The sequence below is a fragment of the Ambystoma mexicanum genome, chromosome 5p, assembly GCF_040938575.1.
Source record: "Ambystoma mexicanum isolate Mex_15411 chromosome 5p, UKY_AmexF1_1, whole genome shotgun sequence".
In the NCBI taxonomy this organism is placed as follows: Eukaryota; Metazoa; Chordata; class Amphibia; order Caudata; family Ambystomatidae; genus Ambystoma; species Ambystoma mexicanum.
In genome coordinates, this window is record NC_090930.1 from 306,362,168 (window position 1) to 306,389,913 (window position 27,746).

The 27,746-nt window shown below is 43.5% G+C and overlaps 1 protein-coding gene across 6 annotated transcripts in view; it reads right to left on the reverse strand.

Annotated features, from left to right (window-relative positions):
- The window catches only part of MTMR1 (myotubularin related protein 1), a 1,542,631-nt gene that overhangs the window by 887,419 nt on the left and 627,466 nt on the right, over nt 1–27,746 (reverse strand). For all 6 annotated transcript variants that reach the window (XM_069612748.1, XM_069612750.1, XM_069612749.1 and 3 more), the window contains one exon: nt 25,672–25,773. In XM_069612748.1, the coding sequence (XP_069468849.1) occupies nt 25,672–25,773 (102 nt within the window). The remainder of the gene's footprint in view (nt 1–25,671; nt 25,774–27,746) is intronic.

Genomic DNA, 27,746 nt, shown 5'->3' on the forward strand with positions numbered 1-27,746 from the left:
GACCCCCGGAGCCGACAAGCATTACCCAAAAAAAACAGACGCCAGCCCTAATCGCTGGCTACGCATTGAACTCTCGAAGTAAAACAACACTTCAACCTTACACACAGCTCTCATCACCACGAAATAGAGGCCTAAGGGTCTCGTCTAAAGAGGACCATGTTGGCCCAGCCAGAGACCCTGTTGGCCGAAGGCTGGTCCAGCTGACCAAGTTTTGTTTTAGTAGGGGGGGGTGGGAGGGGTGTACACTGAAAGGGGGGCAAACTACCAATACAGGACCCAGCTCAACCGACAGCCGCCCACACAGGCCAGTGATAAGTGGAGCACGATGGCACCCACCAGCCGCAACCTGATCACCTCGAAATGGGGTAATCCACTAAGAATCTGACCATGATAACCTGGAAAGGTCCAGGGCCTTAACTCCCCCAGGAAACGGAAATCTGTGGAACACCACCTGGCCCAACTAGAGGCAGATGTAGTCTTTCTACAAGAAACCCACCTCCTGGCTGTGGACTAACAGCGAGTCAGATACCAAAGATTACCTAAAAGATATTTTGCATCCTCTGGCCAGAAGAGAGGAGGGGTGGCAGTCCTGCTCCATCAATCAGCAGTGCTGACAAAGGTCACAGTCAAGCGGGACCCCGAGGGTAGGTTCCTAATGATCAAAGGCCTCCTGGTTGAGCTCCCAATAACCATCATAGCAATTTACTGGCCAAACGAAGCCCAGGAGCGCTTGCTTCTTACGTAGGGTTCTCCCAGTCATATCGTCTTTCGCTGAAGGCAAACTACTGATCTGAGGTGTCTTCAACCTCACCCCGGACCAAAACATCGACAAAACCTTACTTCCCACTGGAACAGACTTCACGAGGGCAGTGGGGCTTGCAGAATTCCTGAGAGACAAAGACGATCGACGCCTGGAGGCTGGCGAACGACAAGGCTTGCGGCTACACCTTCACGCATGTCGACAGGGGTCTCTCTAGAATAGACCTTCTACTCATCTCAAGCTCGCTGTTCCCCTGCATCGTGGACATCCACATTGGCCTAAAAGTAATCTCTGACCATGCCCCAGTCATAGCACAGCTCCAGACGGAGGGCCTACCAACACTGCGACATAGGGTCTGGAAGCTGCAGGACTATCTCCTCACGGACATTGCAGACAGTCAGGAATTGTCGGAAGCCCTAACTACTTCAGACAGAATGTGGGCAAGGGACCCACGGAGGCTATGGTGTGGGATGCCATGAAGCCAGTGATTCGAGGGGTCGCCATGAACTGTTCAGCGGCACACAGGCGCCGGCACCAGCTTAAATTAGAGGAACTGGAAACAGAGGTAACACAGAAAGAGGCAAACCACAAACAACGCCAATCGACAAGGTCATGGAAAGTTATTAGCACGCAGGCTCGCCGGGCTCCTCCCGGACCTCATTCCCCGACGCAACACCTTGGACAACATTAGGTGCACCTTAAATATCATTGAGACAGCCAAAAGAACTGGAGGAGAACTAGTGGTAGCCTCGCTCGATGCACATAAGGTGTTCGACATGCTGGACTGGGGTTATACGAGGGAGAGACTGTGCCACTACGGAGTATGCCTGAAATTCTTGAAATGGACAATGGCAAACTATCAGCACCCTACCACAACCCTGAGAATCAACGGCGCCATGTCCCCCAGAATCGAACTCACTAGAGGCACACACCAAGGATGCCCCCTGTCGCCTCTCATCTTCGCCCTGTCGATGGAACCCTTTGCCTCCAGGATCCGGCAGAGCCCGGCAATCCAGGGCCTCAAATTCAAGAATATCTACAAAGCGGCCCTATATGCCGACGATGTGCTGCTAACACTAACGCAACCAAGCATATCCCTCACAGCGCTATGGGAAGAGCTGAACAGCTTCAAGGCAGCCTCAGGGTTCTCGATCAACCTCACGAAGTCCATAGCACTGGGCATTAATATTCCGAAAGCAATGCTGGACTCCCTATTGGCCTGCCTCCCAATCTCATGTGCTAGATCCCACCTAAATCACCTAGGCGTCTGCCTACGAAGCTAGCAGAACGCACCTACAAACTAACCCTGCCGCCCCTGCTGAAGGATTTACAGTCGGACATGGCCTGCCTGCAAGATCAAGAGATATCCTGGCTAGGAAGGATCACAGCACTTAAAATGAACTTTGTCCCCAGACTGCTTTACCACTGCCAAATCCCTCCCGGTAGCAATTCCCAAACATGCCAAACAGAAACTACAAGCAAATATGCTAAAATTTGTTTGGGGGGGGGGGGGGAGCCCCGGGTGACCAGGAAAGTTTAACTCAGGATCCCCGGGTCCGGAGGCTTGGGAGTCCCCGAGGTCGAAAGGTACTGCTTAGCTGCCCAGCTCTCGGCGGCGTTCATGTGGCAACCAGGCACCAACAAACCCTGCTGGTTAAAGCTGGAGGAGGACTGGAGCCAATAAACACTGGGATCCCTTCCACACATCACATGGCCTAAACATCCCCCAAACACTGGGCCCGTCTCGACTACCAGGAACAAGGTAAGCAGCTGGAAACAGGCAGCAAGGACTGCAGGTGCACGGTGGGCCCACTCTCTCCGATCGGGAGAACCCAGACTTCACTCCAGGTCAAGGGCAAAACACCTTCTCCAAGTGGAAGGCGGGCGGCCTGAAGCACGTAGCGGACTTCTACAAAGGGGACTCCTTACTCACCTTCGAGGACTGTAAGAGAAAATTCCAGGTGCCGGAAAGCGAGAGGTTTTGCTACACCCAACTCTGACATTGGCTGTCATACGACTCAATGAGGACACATGGGCACAGGGAACTTACAGCACTGGAGCACACACTAATGGCAACCCAACCCAGGGGGAAGATCTCCGCCCTGTTCAGGCTACTGGACAGGGCAGACCCTGAATCCAAGGAGCCCTATATGAAACACTGGGAGAGAGAGATCTAGGCCGAGAACTAGACAGGACCAGCTGGGAGCGCATCTGGACGAGAACCCACAAGACCTCCAAATGTGTGAGGAACAAAGAGGGAGCCATTAAGGTCTGTTATAGGTGGTACATGACACCGGAAATCCTTCACAAATGCAACCCCGCCACACTGCCTGAGGGGCTGCACGAACACATGAATGCTGTTCCACCTCCTATGGTCGTGCCTGAAAGCAGAGAGGTTCTGGAGGGAGGTCTAGGAGCAAATCCGACAGATCACAAGCTTATCGATACCGTGGGACCCGGGGATTGTCCTACTGGGAGATACGGGAGGACAGTTCCCGATGACTGGCAATCTGGCGGACCTCTGCACACACCTACTGACTGCAGCCAAGGTCTCAATCGCCAAGCTGTGGAAACTTCAGGAGGGCCCAGCGATCCTTGTGGGTAAAATGTTGGGACATTGCCGCAGCTGAGAAAATTACTGCCATCCGCCTGGACAACCAAAAGAAGTTCCACAGCACCTGGGACCCATTCTTGGACTTTGTGAAGAGATTCCCGGGAGTAGCCAGATCTTCTTCTTCTTCTTCCTCCTGTTCTTTTCACTTCAGTTGAGGTCACGTTTTCTCTCTTTTGTTTACCATGTTTCACCTAATAGCATGTCATAAAGATTAATTAAGCCTTTGTTGTTTACAAATGCAAATAAAATGTTATATTGAACAAAGAAAACCTCCATGGATTGATCTGGAGTCAGAACTAACTTCTCCCAGTTGACCAAAAACCCCAGACCCTCTAGCAGATCCAGTGTGATGGTTCACCTGCTGCTTGATCGTCTGTGTCTTGGCACATTATGCAGATGTCGTCTAGATATACAATCATATGTATCCCTTGTTCTCTTGGATACATCAACTTTGTGAAAAACCATGGGGCTGATGCTAGTCCGAATGGTAGACATGCAAATTCCCATATTTGTCTCTTCTATCTGAATCAGATATTTCCTTTGTTCTGTAGCTATTGGAACTTTCAGGTAATTATCCCTGAGATCTATTCTTACCAACCAATCGTCCCATTGTCAGGAGGTGAATACCCTCCATCTTGAAGTGTCTGTACAATATGAAGCTGTTCAGTTCCTTTAGATTTATAACTCGTCTCAGCTTGTGTTTTCCTTTGACCAAAAACATATTGCTCACAAAGCTGTCTGCTCTGACATTTGTGTTACAGCTTCTTTCTTTATTAAGACTTTATTTCTGTGTCTAGCAAATCTTTGTCTGCTGCACTCTGTATTAATACTTTTGGCCATCTTGTCTGAAATGGGTTGGAATGGAAATCTATTTGAAACCCTTGAACTGTATTCGTGACCCAGATGTCTGAAGATAAAGCGCACCAGTGTTCTACGCATTGCGCTAGTCTCCCACCTATTGCAGGAACTCTCTATTGTATAGGTTTTCTGTATCAATAGTCTCACCTGTGATTTGCTATTGCTGGCATTTGGGTTTTCTCCAGCCTCTACCCTTCCCTCTTCCCCTGGATGAGAAGAATGGGTTGGGTCTTTGGTCATCCTGCCTCCAATGATTCCTGTCCTTGAAGGACCTTTGGCTCGCTGAGTGGCTGGCTGGCTGAGCGGCCCCTTCCCCTGCCCGATCAGGCAAAAAAGTGCCTCTCAAACACCCTTTTTAGAGACGCTCGTGCCTCATCAATAGCTGCGTAGGAATTAACGAACTTTGTAAGCTCCTTTATGAAAGTCACTGAAGAGCTTCCCTTTTGCTGTTGACTCTGAAGTTTCTAGTTCACTTAGCTCAGTGTCAATTTGGACCACAACTGACTTGCGTCTCTCCGTTAGGAGCACACTACTTGTATTCCCTAAAAAACATACTGCTCCCTGTGCCCATCCTGACAGAATCGCAGGGTCTATGGGTTCATTTTTCTCCTTGGCCTCTGCTACCATTTGCAGTATTTTGGTGAGGGGTCCCACCACATCTAATATCTTGTCGTAACATGACCGCCAGGACCTATTTAGACATTTTGATGTCCTTCAAATATTTGCTCATAAAGATCACAATTTGTTAATGAATTTCAGTTGTTTCAGCAATACCCCCCCCCCCCCCCCGACAGGTGTGGTCTTGGGAATTCTGCTCTAAGTTTGTTTCTACCCTCTTTCGACAAAGACATCTTCAGTCTCTTCTTCAAATAAGCGGCTATCTTTTCCTGTGTTTCCCAATCCGCTGAACATGGGTGTATTCGGGTCAAAGTCTTCCTTTTCTTAGAAGTTCCCTCTTACCCAGATGAAGCTATCACTTCTACTTCCCGCGGATTGTTCCTGCTAATCATCATCCTCTTCTGAGCTCTCTGCGGATGTGCCATGCCATTTATGCACTCTCCTCTTAAACTTCTGTGCTTTTTTCGTTTTCTCTGGCATGCCCGGGCGGGTCTTGGTATGTTTAACATAACGGGCACTCTTTTTCCCCTTTCTCTGTCTTATGCCCCTTTGCTCTCCTGAGCTCTTGCATGCCCCGAGAGCTTTTTTTTCCAATCCTCCATAATGACCATCTGGTGGGAATCACCCATACTAACCCTCAGAGCCGTCTGTATAATCTGTGCCATCTCTGTATAGTTCCATATTTGGCTCATTTGCGCTCTTACTTTCTTCGCTGAGCTATAATCTGCCACAGGTACGAAATATATAAGAAGAATATTTAGTCACTAGTTTCTTTGGCCTGTAGTCCTCTCACAAACACATTTACTGTGTGAGCACTGGTCTCATTTCAGGCTTTTTTGCCCGTCAGGTTTTTCTTGGGTCTGTGTCTGTCAATTTCGTTGCTTTTCTGCTCTTAGGTGGCACTGCTCCGCCGAGCGGTCTCCAGAGAGAAGTACTCTGTTAACAGAATGCAGGCGCATGTAGCGCAGAACGTTCTGCTTACTGCAGAATGAAATATACTCATCTCTCTTTCTGAGAGAATGCTTTGTCATTCAAATGCTCTGGCACTCTAAGCTAAACACAGCTAACCAGAGCAAGGATGCGGCAGAAATATGCCATTCCGACTCGCCTCCTCTCCAGCGCGCTATCTATGCTGCCCTCTAATGCTGGTGTGAACTCCTGAACTCTAATCCAGCGAAATGAATAAACATTTCCCTGCACTGCGGATATGCTATGCCAGACGTTTTACTACACTGCACTCGCGCTGTGATTTCCCATGCTCGCTATTAAGCAAGATTGGATGCAGTACTCTTTGGGTGCACTACAATAACCTTGACCTCCTGGCAATAGAGACCCAACCTTTGGTATAAATCTGAACTACACAGGCTGGTAGTGTGGTCGAGCAGCCAGGCTCATCTCAATAGGGGTCAATGTGAGCAGTAATGTTGTGACACAGAGTTTCACAGTACAGTTATCCAAATAAACACTTCTACTCACGGTTTCCTGATAAAAACAATTATTAATTTATTTCACAGTCAGTTATATAAGTCTTCTTTATAAAGGGACTAAAACATGTAACACCTACATATACTTTAAACCACACACTTAGTTTCTCTAAATCAGATGATACCCATTGGGGGTGGCACACAGACTTCCCACACCCTCGGGTGTCTTAAATAGCTAGGACACTGTAGATATTGATTAATCACTGAGATATTTCGAGCAATACTGAGTTGTGTGCAACAGATAGAATAGAGGACTAAAACAAAGGTTAACAAATAATTCTGAAACAGTACTTTTAGAAACCTTCCAATGCAGAGTAAATTAATTCTTTCCTGGGGAAAGCGAAAGCACAGAGTCAGAGGTAAGAAGAGTCACTCAGGGAGCCAGGACAGCCAATGTTAATTGCACAATGTCAAGTGGAGCTGAACATCTTCTTTGCAGGTAGGAAAAAGTCTTGCACAATGTTTGTAAAAATGGTTGTAGAAAAATAGAACACTTGAAAGGCCACAAGCTAAGAGGCTTATGAGGGACAAAGCTTTAGCAACTCTGCAAGGTAACCAAGACTGGTCTCAACTGAGAGCAAGTAAGGCTACACCACAAGAGGTAAGTTCTCTTAGACTTTACAGTACCTCTGGTTAGAAGAAATGGTTCCAGCTGGCTTCTGTTACTGTACAGCTATGCAGATCCTGTTTCTGAGCCTCAGTTGTGGGGACAAGAGGGAGGACGTCTGGGGACTCCTGCTCTGCAATGGGACCGTTAGCGGCAGCAGTGGGCAAACTTCAATGCAGCGGTCCTTCAGTGTTTCAGCTCCTCGCGTCTGTCAGCAAATATCACTACTGCGGTTCTCGGATACCACTTCAGACTTTCCTTGCTTCTCTCGTCCAGCACTCTGTTGAGGTGGCTCAGGCTTGGTCAGTCCTGCAACAGGGAAGTCTGGAGGATCTTCCTAGCGCTCAGTTCCGACTTAAAAGCAAAACACACAATCTGGTATTCCTCTCCCTGGCTCTTCAGCTCCAGCAGCAACTGCAGTGGAGATGCAACCAGCTTCGAGAGGATGTCCAGACGGGGTTACTTTGGAGTTGTGTGAAGTATAGGTGACCTGGAAGGAGACTGCGCCTGATTCTTGCACACGAGACTTATTTTTTTATATTTTATATTTTTTGTTTTTTATTTTTCAGAAAAAATTGCCCTTAACGTTGATGACACGTGTTTCGGTCCTCCAAGGACCTTTCTCAAATCAGGGCTATTGATTAGTCTTAATCATAATAAAGTCATAAAAAGACAAAAAATAAACACATAAATAATCACAAAGAAAAATATGTGCATGTATCCAAATCATTAAAGTAACGGTTTGAGTATTGAAGTTAGATCAGCATAGAAAAATAAACATTTTTAGGTGAGATGCATACACACAAAAGTACATAGATGTAAAAATAATAAAAATAAAAATAAAAAGCCAGACAATAAATGGATGGGGAAAAAGGGTAGGAGAGAAGGGGTGAGATTCAAAAAGAAGATAAATACAAAATCTCCATTAGTTATTGTACACAATAAATTACTAAAACAAGCAATTTGTAATGGTCATTGTATGTCTCAGAAACAAGTGGAAACATGTTACCTTATGGTCATGTAAGAGGCCCCTGTCACAAGATGTGAAAGATAAGCTTCCATATATCATTGGGATAAATCCCTGAAAAAGCAAAAATAAACAAATAAAATTTTTTTTTTTTTTTTTTTTTATGATATAATAAATAAACTCTTGTCCTACCCTAATATAAAGCTCAAAAAGTGAATAATGCACTGGGTATTGGGTTACCAAATAGCGTGTGTTCTTGAATATTAAGGATTATTAGTTGAAAACCAAAATTACACGTGAAAAGATTAGCTTCGCACTCCTATTAACTGATGGTACGCTTTCGCGTGTGAAAATATACGTGGAAAGACATATTTCACGTATGAGTACTTGCAAGGTAAACCCGCGTGAGAAAATATGATACAATGAAAGGATCCTAGTGCCTCGCGTGAGAATGTCAACCCGTAAAATCGTAATGCTGGCTTGCCACGTATACTGAACTCAAAGCGCACAAACGCGTGCGCGATAACCCATGTTGAAGCGTAAAAGTACATCTCTACAATTATAGTACGCACATTCGCGTGCGCGTGAAAAAATGCTCTTATCTCATCTGACCGCGTGAAAATGTGATCGCGTGAAATCGTAATTAAGGATAGGGACGTATTCTGTACTGGATGCGTACGATCGCGTGCTGGCTTGCCACGTATACTGAACTCAAAGCGCACAAACGCGTGCGCGATAATCCATGTTGAAGCGTAAAAGTACATCTCTACAGTTATAATACGCACATTCGCGTGCGCGTGAAAAAATGCTCTTATCTCATCTGACCGCGTGAAAATGTGATCGCGTGAAATCGTAATTATGGATAGAGACGTATTCTATACTGGATGCGTACGAACGCGTGCGCCTAATACATGATAAAGCGTGCGAGTAGTTTTATACAGGGTGGGTATGCACAATCGCGTGCGCGTGAAATTACAGAATCTTAGCGTGAAAAACGTGGTAGTCGATTCACACGCGTTCGCGTACGCGAAAATCGCATGAGAATGTGGATGCGTGAAAAATTCAGACGCTCTCTTACCTGCTGTTCAGATTAAGCGCGTACAATCGCAGAATTGCTACAAGTCTCAAGGGGGCGCCATTATGCGTCCTCCCTGTTGTTTTATATGTTGCTAAGGGAACAATTCTCATAGAAAGTCCTTCCTTCATGTTTAGTCGTATGTTCACTGGTGGCCATATTGTAATGGAGTGAAAATGCGATAAAGGTATATGTTGAGTGGCAAATTGAGAAGTAATATGTATTCAAATAAAGTCTGCACGTCATGAACTTTTGATAATATTATCAAAAAAAGGCAGAATTGCATAGAAAACACATGTGTGTGAGTGTATGAATGAAATAATGTCTTAATAAAGAAGACAATAATATGGAATAATGTACATAGACTGGTAAGAATGTTTACTCTTCATTATAGTTACCACAAAGTTGTAACTATAAAAAGGACACCATTTCATTATCAGAATTAAGTCCGAGTACTGTTGAATTGAATTTGCAAATCATTTTCGCCTCAGTTTGTCTAAGTCTCTTTTCTCTGTCACCTCCACGTCTTCCAAGGGTAACTTTTTAAAGGCCAATGAACTTGATGTCAGCTTTGTTATCCAATTGATGTTTCTCTTGCCAATGACAGGCAAGAGGCAGTCTAGGGTCCTGGCTTCCAATTTTGGCAAGATGTTCACGTACTCTAGTCCTGAGTTCCCTAATGGTGCTTCCAATGTATATTAATTTGCACACACATACAATCGCATAAACCACATATTTTGTCCTACAGTTTATAGATTGCTTGATTTTTATAGTCTTGTTATTGCTGCCCTTGAAACAATCTGTTTTTTCATGTGCATATTTGCAAATGGTGCAAGTTCCACATTTCCTGAAGCCATGGGTATATTGTAGCCAATTCGATGTTCCCTCTCGTAGGTCTGGTAAGTCTGAAGGGCTTAGTTTGTTTTTGAGTGTCTGTGCTCTCTTAAAGATGATTCGTGGTTTGTTGTCAATAAAATTGGAAATATGGTCATCCAATTTCAAGAGATTCCAGTGTTTGGCCAGTATTTTTCTCACATGTTTGTGGTCGTTACCAAATTTAGTGATGAATCCTATGGTGGATGGCTCCGCAGATCTGTTCTTACTAGCTAGAGTCTGTTCCTGAGTTAGTTGTAGACTTTTATCCAATGCCTTAGCGACACAATTGTTTGAATATCCTCTTGCCAGAAATCTTGATTGTAGAAGCCCACATTCTTTCTCAAAGTATTCTTTGGTCTGACAATTTCTTCTTGCTCTTATGAATTCACCTGCTGGTATGTTGAGAATCGTTGTTCGATGATGGCAACTAGTAGCATGTAAGGTGGCATTGACCTCCGTAGGTTTACGAAATGTGCGCGTTTTTATCTGGTTTTGTTCAATATATATTGTAAGGTCCAAAAAATCAATACTATTAGCATCGCAGACACCCGTGAATTGTATACCCATTTCATTAACATTGATTCTGTTTAAAAAAGCCTGGAATTCTGCTTCTGTGCCTTTCCATAGTATCAACACATCATCAATGTATCTTAACCAATACATAAGATCCTTCTGATACACTTTATCCTTGTATATGACTGAATCCTCAAACAGTCCCATGAAGAGGTTTGCTAGGGCAGGGGCATATTTGGTGCCCATAGCAACCCCTCTTGTTTGTCTATAAAAGACATTGTTGAAATTGAAAATGTTGCATTGTAGGGAAAGCTCTAACATTTCCTTGATCATGACAATTTGATGGTACATCGAGGCTGACTCCTCCCTGAAGGTATAATCAATAGTTTTCAGAGCCCATGTATGTTGAATTGAGGTATATAATGCTTTCACATCCATGGTTGCTAAAAAACAATCATGTTCCCAGTTCCAAGATTGTATCTTAGTGATGACATCTGTAGTGTCCTTAAGGTATGCCTTTAGTTGAGTTGCCCTGGGTCTCAAAATATTGTCCAAATACTGTGAGATATTCTCTGTTGCCCAACCTATCCCACTGACAATCGGACGGCCCTCTGGTATTAAATCATATTGCTTGTGGATTTTCGGTAAGAAATATATTATAGGTATGGTTGGGTTCTTGATAGTAAGAAAGCTCTTTTCATTGTCCGAAATAAGACCTTTTCAATACCATTCCGAAATGTAGAGTTCCACTTTTTGTGTGAACTCATTTGTAGGGTTAACTGGTAATTTCTCATAACAACCTGGGGTGTTGAGATGATTACCGGCCATTTTCAAATAATCATCTCGGTCCATAATAACAATGTTCCCTCCTTTGTCCGCTTCTTTGATGATTATTGAGCGGTCGGTTTCCAATTGATGTAATGCTTCTTGTTCCCTGAGGGTAAGATTGGGTTTAGTTTTGGATTGAGGATTTCTAAAATCCATTTTATACAGATCTTGAGATACTGCCTTGTAAAAGGTGTCAATGACATTGTCAGTTGCTAATTGAGGTACAAATTTAGATGTCGGTTTCAGCTCCTTCATTGATAAGGAATCGGGTTGCACATTGAAGTCTCTTAATACATTGGTGATGTCGTAATCCATAGGTTCTGCGATTGATCTTAGTAAGTAAATCTCTTCAATCTCTTTAATGCTTAGGTCACTATGAATGGCTTTGGGTTGATGTGTGTACATGCCTGGTGCCTTAGTGGCAAAGAACTTTTTTAGTTTCAATTTTCGAACAAACTTGAAAAGATCGATATGTAGATCTGTCTCATTATGAATTGTGTGCAAATTAATATACATTGGAAGCACCATTAGGGAACTCAGGACTAGAGTACGTGAACATCTTGCCAAAATTGGAAGCCAGGACCCTAGACTGCCTCTTGCCTGTCATTGGCAAGAGAAACATCAATTGGATAACAAAGCTGACATCAAGTATTTCGGACAATGAAAAGAGCTTTCTTACTATCAAGAACCCAACCATACCTATAATATATTTCTTACCGAAAATCCACAAGCAATATGATTTAATACCAGAGGGCCGTCCGATTGTCAGTGGGATAGGTTGGGCAACAGAGAATATCTCACAGTATTTGGACAATATTTTGAGACCCAGGGCAACTCAACTAAAGGCATACCTTAAGGACACTACAGATGTCATCACTAAGATACAATCTTGGAACTGGGAACATGATTGTTTTTTAGCAACCATGGATGTGAAAGCATTATATACCTCAATTCAACATACATGGGCTTTGAAAACTATTGATTATACCTTCAGGGAGGAGTCAGCCTCGATGTACCATCAAATTGTCATGATCAAGGAAATGTTAGAGCTTTCCCTACAATGCAACATTTTCAATTTCAACAATGTCTTTTATAGACAAACAAGAGGGGTTGCTATGGGCACCAAATATGCCCCTGCCCTAGCAAACCTCTTCATGGGACTGTTTGAGGATTCAGTCATATACAAGGATAAAGTGTATCAGAAGGATCTTATGTATTGGTTAAGATACATTGATGATGTGTTGATACTATGGAAAGGCACAGAAGCAGAATTCCAGGCTTTTTTAAACAGAATCAATGTTAATGAAATGGGTATACAATTCACGGGTGTCTGCGATGCTAATAGTATTGATTTTTTGGACCTTACAATATATATTGAACAAAACCAGATAAAAACGCGCACATTTCGTAAACCTACGGAGGTCAATGCCACCTTACATGCTACTAGTTGCCATCATCGAACAACGATTCTCAACATACCAGCAGGTGAATTCATAAGAGCAAGAAGAAATTGTCAGACCAAAGAATACTTTGAGAAAGAATGTGGGCTTCTACAATCAAGATTTCTGGCAAGAGGATATTCAAACAATTGTGTCGCTAAGGCATTGGATAAAAGTCTACAACTAACTCAGGAACAGACTCTAGCTAGTAAGAACAGATCTGCGGAGCCATCCACCATAGGATTCATCACTAAATTTGGTAACGACCACAAACATGTGAGAAAAATACTGGCCAAACACTGGAATCTCTTGAAATTGGATGACCATATTTCCAATTTTATTGACAACAAACCACGAATCATCTTTAAGAGAGCACAGACACTCAAAAACAAACTAAGCCCTTCAGACTTACCAGACCTACGAGAGGGAACATCGAATTGGCTACAATCTACCCATGGCTTCAGGAAATGTGGAACTTGCACCATTTGCAAATATGCACATGAAAAAACAGATTGTTTCAAGGGCAGCAATAACAAGACTATAAAAATCAAGCAATCTATAAACTGTAGGACAAAATATGTGGTTTATGCGATTGTATGTGTGTGCAAATTAATATACATTGGAAGCACCATTAGGGAACTCAGGACTAGAGTACGTGAACATCTTGCCAAAATTGGAAGCCAGGACCCTAGACTGCCTCTTGCCTGTCATTGGCAAGAGAAACATCAATTGGATAACAAAGCTGACATCAAGTTCATTGGCCTTCAAAAAGTTACCCTTGGAAGACGTGGAGGTGACAGAGAAAAGAGACTCAGACAAACTGAGGCGAAAATGATTTGCAAATTCAATTCAACAGTACTCGGACTTAATTCTGATAATGAAATGGTGTCCTTTTTATAGTTACAACTTTGTGGTAACTATAATGAAGAGTAAACATTCTTACCAGTCTATGTACATTATTCCATATTATTGTCTTCTTTATTAAGACATTATTTCATTCATACACTCACACACATGTGTTTTCTATGCAATTCTGCCTTTTTTTGATAATATTATCAAAAGTTCATGACGTGCAGACTTTATTTGAATACATATTACTTCTCAATTTGCCACTCAACATATACCTTTATCGCATTTTCACTCCATTACAATATGGCCACCAGTGAACATACGACTAAACATGAAGGAAGGACTTTCTATGAGAATTGTTCCCTTAGCAACATATAAAACAACAGGGAGGACGCATAATGGCGCCCCCTTGAGACTTGTAGCAATTCTGCGATTGTACGCGCTTAATCTGAACAGCAGGTAAGAGAGCGTCTGAATTTTTCACGCATCCACATTCTCATGCGATTTTCGCGTACGCGAACGCGTGTGAATCGACTACCACGTTTTTCACGCTAAGATTCTGTAATTTCACGCGCACGCGATTGTGCATACCCACCCTGTATAAAACTACTCGCACGCTTTATCATGTATTAGGCGCACGCGTTCGTACGCATCCAGTATAGAATACGTCCCTATCCTTAATTACGATTTCACGCGATCACATTTTCACGCGGTCAGATGAGATAAGAGCATTTTTTCACGCGCACGCGAATGTGCGTATTATAACTGTAGAGATGTACTTTTACGCTTCAACATGGATTATCGCGCACGCGTTTGTGCGCTTTGAGTTCAGTATACGTGGCAAGCCAGCACGCGATCGTACGCATCCAGTACAGAATACGTCCCTATCCTTAATTACGATTTCACGCGATCACATTTTCACGCGGTCAGATGAGATAAGAGCATTTTTTCACGCGCACGCGAATGTGCGTACTATAATTGTAGAGATGTACTTTTACGCTTCAACATGGGTTATCGCGCACGCGTTTGTGCGCTTTGAGTTCAGTATACGTGGCAAGCCAGCATTACGATTTTACGGGTTGACATTCTCACGCGAGGCACTAGGATCCTTTCATTGTATCATATTTTCTCACGCGGGTTTACCTTGCAAGTACTCATACGTGAAATATGTCTTTCCACGTATATTTTCACACGCGAAAGCGTACCATCAGTTAATAGGAGTGCGAAGCTAATCTTTTCACGTGTAATTTTGGTTTTCAACTAATAATCCTTAATATTCAAGAACACACGCTATTTGGTAACCCAATACCCAGTGCATTATTCACTTTTTGAGCTTTATATTAGGGTAAGACAAGAGTTTATTTATTATATCATAAAAAAAAAATAAAAAAAAATTTATTTGTTTATTTTTGCTTTTTCAGGGATTTATCCCAATGATATATGGAAGCTTATCTTTCACATCTTGTGACAGGGGCCTCTTACATGACCATAAGGTAACATGTTTCCACTTGTTTCTGAGACATACAATGACCATTACAAATTGCTTGTTTTAGTAATTTATTGTGTACAATAACTAATGGAGATTTTGTATTTATCTTCTTTTTGAATCTCACCCCTTCTCTCCTACCCTTTTTCCCCATCCATTTATTGTCTGGCTTTTTATTTTTATTTTTATTATTTTTACATCTATGTACTTTTGTGTGTATGCATCTCACCTAAAAATGTTTATTTTTCTATGCTGATCTAACTTCAATACTCAAACTGTTACTTTAATGTTTTGGATACATGCACATATTTTTCTTTGTGATTATTTATGTGTTTATTTTTTGTCTTTTTATGACTTTATTATGATTAAGACTAATCAATAGCCCTGATTTGAGAAAGGTCCTTGGAGGACCGAAACACGTGTCATCAACGTTAAGGGCAATTTTTTCTGAAAAATAAAAAACAAAAAATATAAAATATAAAAAAATAAGTCTCGTGTGCAAGAATCAGGCGCAGTCTCCTTCCAGGTCACCTATACTTCACACTATTCAGCAAGGGGTCTTGTACTTGGCTAAACCCCCGACTTGGTGAGACGCGACTTTAAGGACTTATTGGACTACTTACATTTATGACATTCAGTTTCTTACCACTATCGGATGTCGCCAGTTTAGACCAAACCTTCCAAGCCAAGGGTTTTTTATGAATTTACTTTGGAGTTGATTGGTCTCACCAACTCAAAAGGGAGAAGTAGTCCTTGCAGGACTTCTCTAGTCAAGGCAAATTCTGAGCTTCAGCACAGCAGCAGGGCTTCACCGGGCAAACCAACGGTCCAGGAGTTGCATGAGGCGTCTCTTCCAAGTTCTTCTTCGGATTCCTTCGTCCAGTGGTCGACTGTATTCCAAGCCAAAAAGCCTTGCCTTTTATGCAGGTTTCTCCCATTCATTCCAGCCTAGCTGTCGATCACAAACCAGGGTGGCTGTCCTTGCAGGACAGCCAGCCGGCCAGCCGGCCAATCACCTTTGGGTGCATTCCTGTAACCAAGGAGATTAAAGCACAGGAAGTTTCGGGCACCTCCCTCACTTCCTGCCCCTGCCGGACATACTGGAGCCAGAGGCGGGCTTCACTCGTGAATCCTGCCAAAGACAAGACGAACCAAGGGACCAAACCTGGTTTGGCGAGCAGAGTAAATCTCAAGAAAGACCTTCCAGACAAGAAATGTAGTAAAAAGTAAACCACAGCCACCGCCCATTAATTGTTGGAAGGGTAACATAAAACTGTTACATGAGAAACTAGACAAAGGGGATACTAAGTAGCCCCTCCAGCACCCTATTGTAAGATAGTGTGTGCTGGGTCTAGAACGTTACAAAATGTAAGTAAAGTCAATTTCACTTCACTGTTCTTGGAAACAGTAGTTCACCCAAGAGAAGGTACTTAAACCTTTGGGAAATCTAAGACTTCCCTGCGCCACTGCACTGAATTTGCTGTGTGACACAATGTAAAGATGATGCCTATGGATTTTGTCAGACTCCAAAGTCAAACGAAACACAGAGAATAAATCACATTAAAAGTACATAAGAGATAAAAGGTCATAAAGCCCCAGCAAAAGAGCTGGGAGTCTCTAAGGTAGAAGGGAATTAGCACATTTCTGAGAATTCTCCCCAACACTCGCACTGCTTGTAAATCAATATTTTATCATCATTCATTCACATATTTGTAAAAATCAACAAAATTGGTACTTAACTGGCTGACCGAGCAGCAAAGAAAGAGGAGGATATTAATATGGTGGACAGATTTATAGAGGTGTTGAGACTATTGGAGGACTAGATCACAAGTTTATTTGAAGACCAATAACAAGAGAACTACTAAAGACTCTGTTTTGCATGGAACATGTAGTTTTTCACTATTGTTCTACTATGGTTGTTATTGTAATAATGCTTGAGTTAAGTAAAGATAAGAAGCATAATCCGAGCCTCCGTGTCTTGAATTCCGTGCCATTAAGAGCCACGCTAGAAAGCATGTGGTCTTCTCTTTAAACCCGATCATTAATCTGTAAGGCAAAAATGTGACCAGTAATTCTGTATGGAGCAGAAATATAGGCAAAATTCCTACACAAAATTAACATGTTGGAAAATATGTGTCTCAAAATAATAGCTAAGTTACCTAAATCCACTCCAATTGAATACCAACACTTGGAACTAGGTATAAACAGTATCAGGATATTTCCCATCTGTGAAAGGTACAGTGAGCAAAACACAGATGGCTGCGAACTCTCAAAGTGGTTAATAACCACTGAACAAGTTACCATGCCGTGTTCTTTTGAGAGAGGGGCGCCTGCTACCTTTTTTGTATTTTTGGAAGGAACTTGGGGTTGGTCACCCTAAGTTACCTGGGGGCAACCAGACGTGGACTCCCTGCTCACTGTGCTCAGAGAGGCACAGCTTCACCTCAATGATGAGGCCCAACAAGGCTGAAACACGTGCATGCGGTTTCTGTTGGTACTCTTGTTCAGAAGGGAATTGCCATAGCATTTCGGTGTTGGACTGCCCATGAGGGTGGGACAAACACTGATATGCAAATGGATATTTCCCATCTGTGAAAGGTACAGTGAGCAAAAAGCAGATGGCTGCGAACTCTCAAAGTGGTTAATAACCACTGAACAGGTTATCATGCCGTGTTCTTTTGAGAGAGGGGCGCCTGCTACCTTTTTTGTATTTTTAGAAGGAACTTGGGGTTGGTCACCCTAAGTTACCTGGGGGCAACCAGACGTGGACTCCCTGCTCACTGTGCTCAGAGAGGCACAGCTTCACCTCAATGATGAGGCCCAACAAGGCTGAAACACGTGCATGCGGTTTCTGTTGGTACTCTTGTTCAGAAGGGAATTGCCATAGCATTTCGGTGTTGGACTGCCCATGAGGGTGGGACAAAGACTGATATGCAAATGGATATTTCCCATCTGTGAAAGGTACAGTGAGCAAAAAGCAGATGGCTGCGAACTCTCAAAGTGGTTAATAACCACTGAACAGGTTATCATGCGTGTTCTTTCGTGAGAGGGGCGCCTGCTACCTTTTTTGTATAAACAGTATCAATAACTCACTTAAGTTGAGTAGGCAATTTACTTTGGAAACATGCTAACGCTCCACCTGCTAATGCTCTACACTACTACACTATGTTCTCACGTTAGAAAGATCACCAGGATTTGCTGGTACTGGTTTAAGCATACTAGATAAGGAAGCTCCCTATTGGTGTGATTGCTCCCAGCTGAATACAACTTGCCTCCCATTTGCTTGACACAAAGGCCATGTGGTTTCAACAAAATAAATCACTTTGTGGTACTTTATTTTGTGGAAATCACTTCAAATGTTTACTTCGTAATTGTTCTCTTTTTAATACCACCTTCCCCCCACACTACCACCCAAACCTCACACCCCTCCCCACCCCCTGTTTACCCCTTAACCCACAAATACATATAAAGTAATTCAAATTAACAAGGGGAGACCAAATCCATTTTAAGAAATTGATTTGTGAGTTGGTCATGGAACAATCTCGCAATTATTTAGCGGCTTAATCCCTCAGTCAAGAATACACTTTCCAGTATTTATGTCAGAGCAGGCTGTGTAATTATCTAGATGAGCGCCCACTTAATTGGATAGTTATTAATGACATGAGATTAAAATTTAACAAATTCCCCTCGCATGGTCGAAAATGTCTGTAGAAAACGTTGCTATTGCAGTCTATGTAGTGAGCTGAGTCTCAAAACCACAACACATTTAATTCTTGAATGTAAGAGCTTGATAATGATCAGAAGAAATACATTGGACGGTGACCTTGATTTGAACCACACTGATTTAGTGATTTTAAGGAAGGACTTTTACAAAGGCAATGTTATGATTTTAATTTATTATTTGACTAAAATGTGGCACTTCAATGAACAAATATTGGAATTGTATGTTCTCACTGAGTTTATCTATGTATGTAAATATGTGCTATTTGTTATTACTGGTCATTATCATAAAATACATCTTCTGGTGAGCTGTGCCTTTTTGTTGAAGTCTTTTGCAGAGAAACGTCACTCCTGTAGTTCTACCAGAGACATAGACCTGTGGAGCTAATGATCTGCAAGACGACCTGAGCTAATTTCTGAAAAAATGTTCTCTTTTCTTGGCAGAGACATTCTCACCCTGTCCAGAGGTATTCTTCCCAGGCTGCTTTATGTAATCTTAAGCACTCCCCTACTAGTAATTTAGTGTATTAACACACGTATATCTCCAAGTATTTTATTTCTTTGACAGGGTCACCATTCGGTTTTATTAATGTAAAACCATCTGCCAACAGTCACCATCCTATAGTTTACGTACAGACTCAAAGGCTTTGGTTTCCCCTTCGTGGTCTCTGGTGCCGGCCAGGGTCCGACATATTACGCTTAAAGCATGCAGCAGATTTGTCTCTGATCTAAGCCAGTATCGGCTTGGGACCCTCCTTCATTGGTTTCTGGTCTTCTTTAGTGTGCCAGTTCTAGTCATGTGTTACTCTTTTTGGTTCTCGGTTTTACTCCTTCTCCCTCCAAGATTGCTGTGCCATTCACGGTTTGCAAACTGGGGCATTTCAGTATCTAGATTGGTCAATTACCTGCCCGATTAGTTTGTCTCTACTCTTGCTCGGGGCTTGCCCTGGAATTGTGCATGCCCCATTTGCGCTTGTGAAGATCACCCGTTTCCTATCCTAAATTGAGCTTCCCAGATTCCATTCCTCAGATTGCCCCACTTCATGAGTGGTTCTACGACTTTGTCTGATGGGAACAGAGGATTTTAATTAAAGGCAGGCAAAAATGATGCTGATCAAGCAGGTCGGCTTAGGTGAAGCGTTTGGCTTAGGAGGGGTGTGGGGGTAATGAACTGTATGCAGGGAGAGTGTGTTGGCAGGCCACAGCAGATATTGGCTAAAACAAAATTCCCTATGTACCACCTCAGCGTAGAGTCCCTCGTATCCCTGTGTATGGGGATCAAACTACTTTCCTCTCTGTAACGTTCTTTCCAATGGATATTCCTCACACAGAATCCTCATCTATGACATATATCTCCCAATGCAGCAGCTCTTCAGCAACTGTTTCTGGCACCAGGTGGGTGCAGCACCCCACGCTGGACAGGATATCAGGGCCAGCATCTATTCAGCGCTGTGCTCCATGGCCTAAGTTCCAACATTTTCTCCTAAAACTCAGACGCTGCAGGACCTCCGAACTGAAATGTGACTGGCCATCTGCAAAGTGGGGTAAGAAGGGAGCAAGATGAAGAATCAGTGGGAGGAAACATCCATCAGAAACAACATTTCTGAGAGGCAAGTAATTTCTTCTTCTAATGGACTGTTGCCTCCCATGGATACCTCATAAATGGACTCCAAAGCAGCACATATTTATGGAAGAGGAAGGAGTGCATGGACACCATCTATCCCAGAAAGCACTGGAGCACCACTCTTAACAAAATGCGCATCCTGCACGGACGTGGAATCCAAGAAGTAATGTTTGATAAACGTGTGCAGCGAGGCCCACGTAGCCGCTTGGCCAATGTCCAGAGCAGGGTTTCCACTCTGCAGAGCAGAGGTTGCAGCCTATCCTCTGGTCGAATTAGTTCTTAGTACTTCAGATACATCCTTTCCAGCCAAATCGTAACATTACAAGATGCAGAGCATTAGCCATCTTGGTAGGTTTCATTTGGTCACAGCCATGCCAGCATGGGCACCAGCAAAACCCATAAAAAGATGGTCATATTTCCTTGTGCTCCTTGTCCAAGAGACATAGTACCTGAGAGTCTGCCCTGGGTCCAGTCAATGGAAACACTCCTCTGCCGTGGAAGGAGGTGGTGGACCCTGGAACATCTGGAGGAACTCAGCCTTAGTCCTAAACAAGTTGGTGCTGTTAAGGTCAGGAGTTTCGCCGAGACATCTGGGACAAAACCACTGGTCTTCATCCAAGAGTACCTCTTTAATACCATCTTGTAGCCATGGATCGTGACACACAGTTGGCTGCATGCAGGCTGCAGAATATGGTGGGGGGTGTCTCCTTACCATCATTAAACAGGGCCACAAAGCACTCTGGCAAACAGGTATTCAGCAGCAATTGTTATAGTGGGGAAGGATGTTGTCTTTAGGCTCACTGTGGCAGCATGGACCACCAGGATCTCAGGTGAGGCTTTCAAGTAAAGAAAAGCAAGGTCCGAAGACGCCGGCCACTGCTTATTCTGTCTACAGAATGGATCAAGCAGGCTTTGTCAAAAACTCAAGGACCGGGGCCACTCTACTGCCTTGTTAAATGGCAGTAGGCTCTCATTTTACCGACATTCATCAAGTAAGTCTGTCAAATCAAATTGTACTTGGAGACCTTGGGTTTGCTTCCCCTCCCAGAATAGACCACCTCAGCCCTCAGGTGTTGATGAGAAGCCAGAACTCTCTCTGGAGTTGGTGCCAGAAGCATAACCAGCTCTCGAGACATGTCCGGCCCACTTGCTTAAAGCAAAACAAAAGAAATGATGCCTGGAAGGTTTAGAAATAATCTTAACCTCTGGCATTGCTTTACGTAACCCTCCAGACCATTGTTGTTAGCCTTTTAAGCCATTACAGAAGGGATAAAGACTGTATGGAAATCAGGCGTGGCCCCACCTGAAAAGGGGCAGTTCAGTCCAAACAGCTAGGTCACATCCCTTTTAAACAAGACCACAAGCACCCCATGCATGTTTTGGCCTAATTGGGCATCATCAGTTAAGGGGTAGCTTGTGTCTTTAGGCCCAGCAGGCACAGGACCCACATCTGGGCATACCCGTCCAATTCGGGGTGACTAAAGCAAAACAAAAAAGAGGTGATGGCTGGGAGGGTCCATCCTGCCCATAGAAAGGCGAAGTCCCTGATCTCTCTGGGGCACAAAGGTTGCAGGCCAAAGGGGATGGGATCACTCTCCTCATCAAAAATGTATTCATTTTGCACATGATGCACTCGAGGGAGCAGGGCATATTCACAAAAGGCCTTGCTCCGGCAGCACCATGGAGGATTGAGTTGACACCGGAGTACCGACGTTAGAAATTCAGTGCTGCAGCATATTGACGGCCATCTGGGGGGGCCGTGGCCGAGCCTGCAGGCGGATATTCATAGATCTTAGGATGATCTCTACCTGCTCAGTGGATCCAGACAGCTAAACCAGAGCTGGGGCATTGGCAAAGACGTCTAGCATCTTGGGCTGGAAGGCCTCCCATTTCTCCAGCATGGAGGATTGGGTTAGTAAAGGTAACTGTGGAGCCTTCTCCTGTGAAGAGTCCCTGGATCTGGGACGTTTCTTCAAAGAAGAATGATGTCCTGAAGAAAGGGCAGTTGAACATGGCCTCCTGCAATGCTTTTCCCCTTACAGAGTGGGGGGCGTTCTTTGGTACAGCGCTGGAACCATTTTCCTTGTGAAAAAAAGGAACTTGTCTTGTGGCCCACTCCCAAAGTGCCTTAGGGTGCACAGACTGACATGACCTGCATGTCATGTCCCTCCCCAAAACAGTATAGACAAGTCCTGTGGGTGTCAGACAGTCTTCTCGCATCCGTAGTCGGCGCAAGGCTTAAACCTTGATCAGATTTGGCAAACAGTAACTTCTATGAAGCAGTGTTACTGAAGCAAGCAAAGTGCATGGGGGTCTTAAGGCGCGGTGACTCAATATATAATGGCCCCGATTCCATGTCCAGCACTGGGCATTTTTGAGCAGAGCAGGCAGGGAGCTGTGCTGTGCCTCTTGGTGGTGTAAAAAATACTGTGCTGGGAGATCGAGTTCATAGAAAGGAATCAGTTGGAGGCAGGAATCCATTAGAAACTATCAGTAGGACTGTTAGGACAGTTTTTCTGAAGTCCAACAAAGGGCTTAGTAAAACCATTCAACTGAGGCAGTACAAGACTCCACTCTTAGGGTAAGGCTGTACCACCTGAGTACATGGTAGAGCAGACAGAGCACTCAGGCTTATCTTATAAGGGAGAGAGGGCTGTAGAATCAGTACAAATACAAACGGTCCAAAGAAACAATGAAACACTATGTATGTAAAAATAAAGTACTTATTTAAATACAGGTAGGTCCAGATAAATCTAGGGATGGGTAAGCACCAAGACATTATATGAAATCACAATATAAAAAACAAAACTTTACTTGAAGGTACACAGACCAAAGTATAAACCTTATTTTGCAACCCCCGACAATAGTTCTAGGAAAGTCAAAACCTTTTCCACATTCAGTATAGGTCACACCTGTTCTTGGCGAATATAAACCAATGGTTACTTTCACAATTACATTCAGTAATGCAAGGGCAACAGACCCTACCAGTTGTACAGTGACTCAGTACAAATCACATAATAGTCAACTGGACAATATACTTTTTGTGACTAGTCGAACACTTATTCTAGCTACAGTAAAATCCTATAACTACTTTTGTGATAGCACACAGTTATACTAGGGGAGTAAAACCTTAGGCTGTAATATTCAATTACAGGTGCTTTTGAGAACAATTAAACACAGATTGAGATAAGCAATAACTCTTGTAACTTATTTTTGGGAAGGCACACAGCTAACTCAAGGAAAGTAAAATCCATATACTTTTCATATCGCACAAGCAGTCCAAGTTAGATCTTTCCCAGCTATAAGGATAACTGAAGTATGACTTATCAGGGACAGTTCGAACCACAGCCTCTGGGTTAGATAGCACAGGGAAAGTAAAACCCAATGTTACACTATACTGAATGACTCAAAGTTATTCTAGGTAGGCAACAACCTAATACAGACTTATTCTGGAAAGGCTAGCAGCAAGTCAGGGGAAGCAAGACCCAGATGGGTGATACCAACCGTTGGAGGACACTCATACAATTACCCTGCAGGAATAATCTGGTGAAACCAACACTTTACTTTTGGTAAGAGGCATAACCTAATCACAGGAGAGTAATATACCTTCACATCTATGTTCTATTAGACTGGCAAACAGTTTCTAAGGAAGAAAAGATGTTGACCATACTTTTAAGTATAGTGCATCACACATCCAAGGTAAGTAAGAACTTTTGTAACTGTTCACTCTTAGATTTACAGTTACCAACCAACTCTTTACAAGTAAGTAGTAACTTGTAAACACTTATTTTCTCTTCTAGGCAAAACGCCCCATCCCTTAAAAGTCTTTCCCTTATTCTTGGAGCATGAGTGTTTTCAGTGGCAGAAGGGGGGGGGGTCACTAGGACTAGTGACCAACAGGCAGTGTCAGGATAGGCTCTTTAGTAGCAAGAGTCAGAGTTCCTTAGGAAGACTGGGCAAACAGGCGAGTACTTTACTTTAGAGTTAGAGTTCGAGTTCGAGTTAGAAGAGGGTCCTTTTGCAGAAGACACCCAGCAGGATTCTAGCAGTGGGACTGGGTGCACTGGATGAGAGGCCTCCCCATCACAGAAAACACCCCACAGCTATACAGAAATCCTAAGAGACTTAATGTAAGTACATACCCAAGCATTGAGGATTTTGCAGCAGGACGACTTCAGGGTCTGCCGCCAAATACCCGGTCAGTGGATTCCTTGTGGTGATGACTGAAAACAAGACCTCAAAAGGAACTTTGCAGCAGGGATCAATGAAGAAGGCTCTAGGCAAGGTTTTCCTCGTGGCTGAAAGCGGTTCTGCGGATTTGGCGCCTTTTCAACGAGCACAGAAGACAGAAAAACGTGGTTGAATTCTCGTCGTTACAAAGGCCCAGCACTCTGTTGAGGGGACTTTTCGGACTCGATTCTTGTCTCTGGAGATCCACCAGGATGCCCACGAAGTTTCAGCGAGATTTGGAAGACCATGCACCGCACAGTGGCTCAGGCTCCCAGAGTATTGGGGTATTGTAGCAACACAAGGCCGCAGCAACGCGTGGGATGACTCAAAATGCAGGTCTTCTTGAGTATTGTGGGTCTCACCAGGCTCTGGGTCGGGTTCGTCGTTTGCGGAGTCCCCAGGTCCCCAGGTCGATTGGAAGGAAGGGCTACAGCAGGCTCCGGTTACACAGCAGGCTGTCCGGTCACTGGAAATCGTTTCAGTCACTTCTCCATCATCCTTTTTGGTTTTGGTTCCAGTGGTCGACTTTTCTTCAGCTTCCAGGTTCACAGTATTTAAGAGGAACTACAGCACAACCTCTGCATTCTCTCCCCGTATTTTACAAGAAGGGGCGGTCTGGTTGTCCAATCAGGACAGCCAGCTCACCCCCTGCCCCCACTTGTGGGAGTTGTCCCCATTCAGGCAAGGAGGAAGACAAAGTGCTGTGGAGTTTTGGACTCCTCCCTCGCTTCCTGCCCTCAAAGGTAGACTGGATCGTGGGCGGGGAGTCCAGGGGACTCCCGCCAAAGATAAAAATCACACAAAGGAATTTCCTGCACTGGATGTCAGGGTAAGGAACAAGTAAGGACAAGAAACGCTTGTCAAATGCTTCTCAAAGGCATTGTTTATCAACTCCACAGTAGATTTGATGCATACTGCAAAATATTCCGCTTGAACTCTTGCAGATTGGTGACCAAAAAGGGTGCCTTGGACTGCAAGAATAGTTGAAGGTACAAGGGTGTATAGATGCCCCATAGCACTTACAATCAAACTCAATAACCCTTTATTAAAGTCTTTTCAAAAGGTTATATGGCAAAGTGATGGCAGCTTGTATTAGATTGTATACCAAATGGATGTTACTCACCAAATCATGAGAGAGAGGAAATGCATGCTTTGTAAGGTTTTCATATATCTCCAGCTTACTCTGCTCTTCTTGTTTGTAAGCGAGCCGAAGGTTTCTCATATCCTGTCATACAAACAGAAACAACTATAAATCAGAAAATCATTATGGCTGCATGTGTACTGCGCAAATGGATTTGTTTGGCACCATTCACATGTAACTTTTTAAAGCAAGTTTGTAACCAAAAGAATTGTCTCACATGTTTTGGATTGTGAAGTGTTTAGCAAAGAACAAATCAGAAATGTTATAAAAAGGGATGTAAGCTGGATAACTGAGGATGTAAAAGCTGTGCTCATTTGGCAAAAAATAGATAGCAACAGGATTGTTACGACTAACATGTGCTAGTCCAGCACCATCAAGAATCAGTTTGGGCACTTTGTGGCAGCTTTTGCAGTACAGGGCTCCTATGTACGCTTGCAAAACGTTCTCCCAGAGCATTTGCTTTACTGTAATAATTTACCATGACACACCCCTTTACTTCATTAATTGGAATATGAACATTTCTTCTTGCCTGTCCCGTCATACATTTACATTTTGCCCATACGTTTCAAGCTTATGCCTCTTAATAGTCCCAAAATATTTCTTCCTGCAAGTGTGCATAGTACGAGTAATTATTCAGCGTCAGATAGAGGAGATGAAAAATGTTATGAACAAGATTGCGAGAGTCTTGGAAAATATGGAAGCATGGACGAATTGTATGAACATCTTTTTCACTAAGAGTGAACTAAAGAACACCTTGCACAGATGTAGGGAATCTCGTTCTGGAGAGGACAAAGTGAAATATATTTTCCTGCAGAGCTTGCCAAATAATTGCTTGGAGATTGCATCACACCTTTATAATAAGGTGTGGGATAGCAGTACATTGCGAGTGCGATCACACTTCCAATCTTGAAAATGGGTAAACCAGCTGATTCATGTAGGCCTTATAGAGTAAAGTACTCGACAAAATGAAATGTGAGGGATTAAAGTATTAATTGGAGGAAGAACAGAAACCGATTGTGTTTCAGCACATATTTAGGAACAATATATCAGTGAGGGATGCAGCAATTACTTTGACAACTGGAAGTGAAGAGGCTTTACGTTGTGGCGAGACGGCAGAGATATTTTTATTGATATGTTGAAGGCCTATGGTATGGTGTGCAGAGGAGAACTGCTCGATACAATAAGGAAAAAAGGCATTAAAAGGGAGATTATTCTTCTGGGCAAAAGATTATCTGGAGCACAGAACATTTCATGTTAAAGTTGAGGGAGGTCTTTCAAACAGAGAATGGCACACCACAGGATAGTGTTATTCGTCCTTTTGTTTTCACTCTAGGTGCGGATGGCCTAATGGACAGGATACAAGAGTGTAGTTACTCACTGTAGTGATTAGAGTACTCAGTCCATAGTCCCCTTTCCTGCATCCATGTCGGTGCCCCCAAACATGGGGATGGTACCGGAACCTTTGGAGGCAAATAATTGACCTTCCCCTTTAAATTTAGTATAGCGTGGGGGTGCAGCCTCGGGAACGCCCTGCCAAGGCCCCACCCTCTGGCGCCTCACCTCAGTCCCTTTAGAACACATTGGGCGCTTAGATACCTGGCTACGCTTATTACATATTAGCCATTGGCATACCAACAGGAGAAGGCAGGTGGATTGTATGGAGGAAAGGGGACTACTCTAGTCACTGTAAGGAACAAGTTACTTACCTGTAACTCCGGTTCTCCAGCATTGGTATTTTTCATAGATTCACGTGTGTTGAATATTCCCCTTCGTCAGGCTGGGAATCCTCTGTAACAGAGCAGGTTAAATTTAAACTTAACATATCGGGTCTCTTTTGTGATCTATCAGTCATTTTGGGTCATACTTCTCACAGCCAATAGGAACACCTCCTTTAGCTCCTCCCCTGTCCACCCTCTACAGATTTAGCAGCACACGTGAGTGGCAGTAAGAGCCAACAGACGAGCCATGCAGGGTAGGTGTGAGGGCCGCATGTGAATCTATAAAAGATACCAATGCTGGAGAAGCGGAGTTACAGGTAAGTAACTTATTCCTTCTCC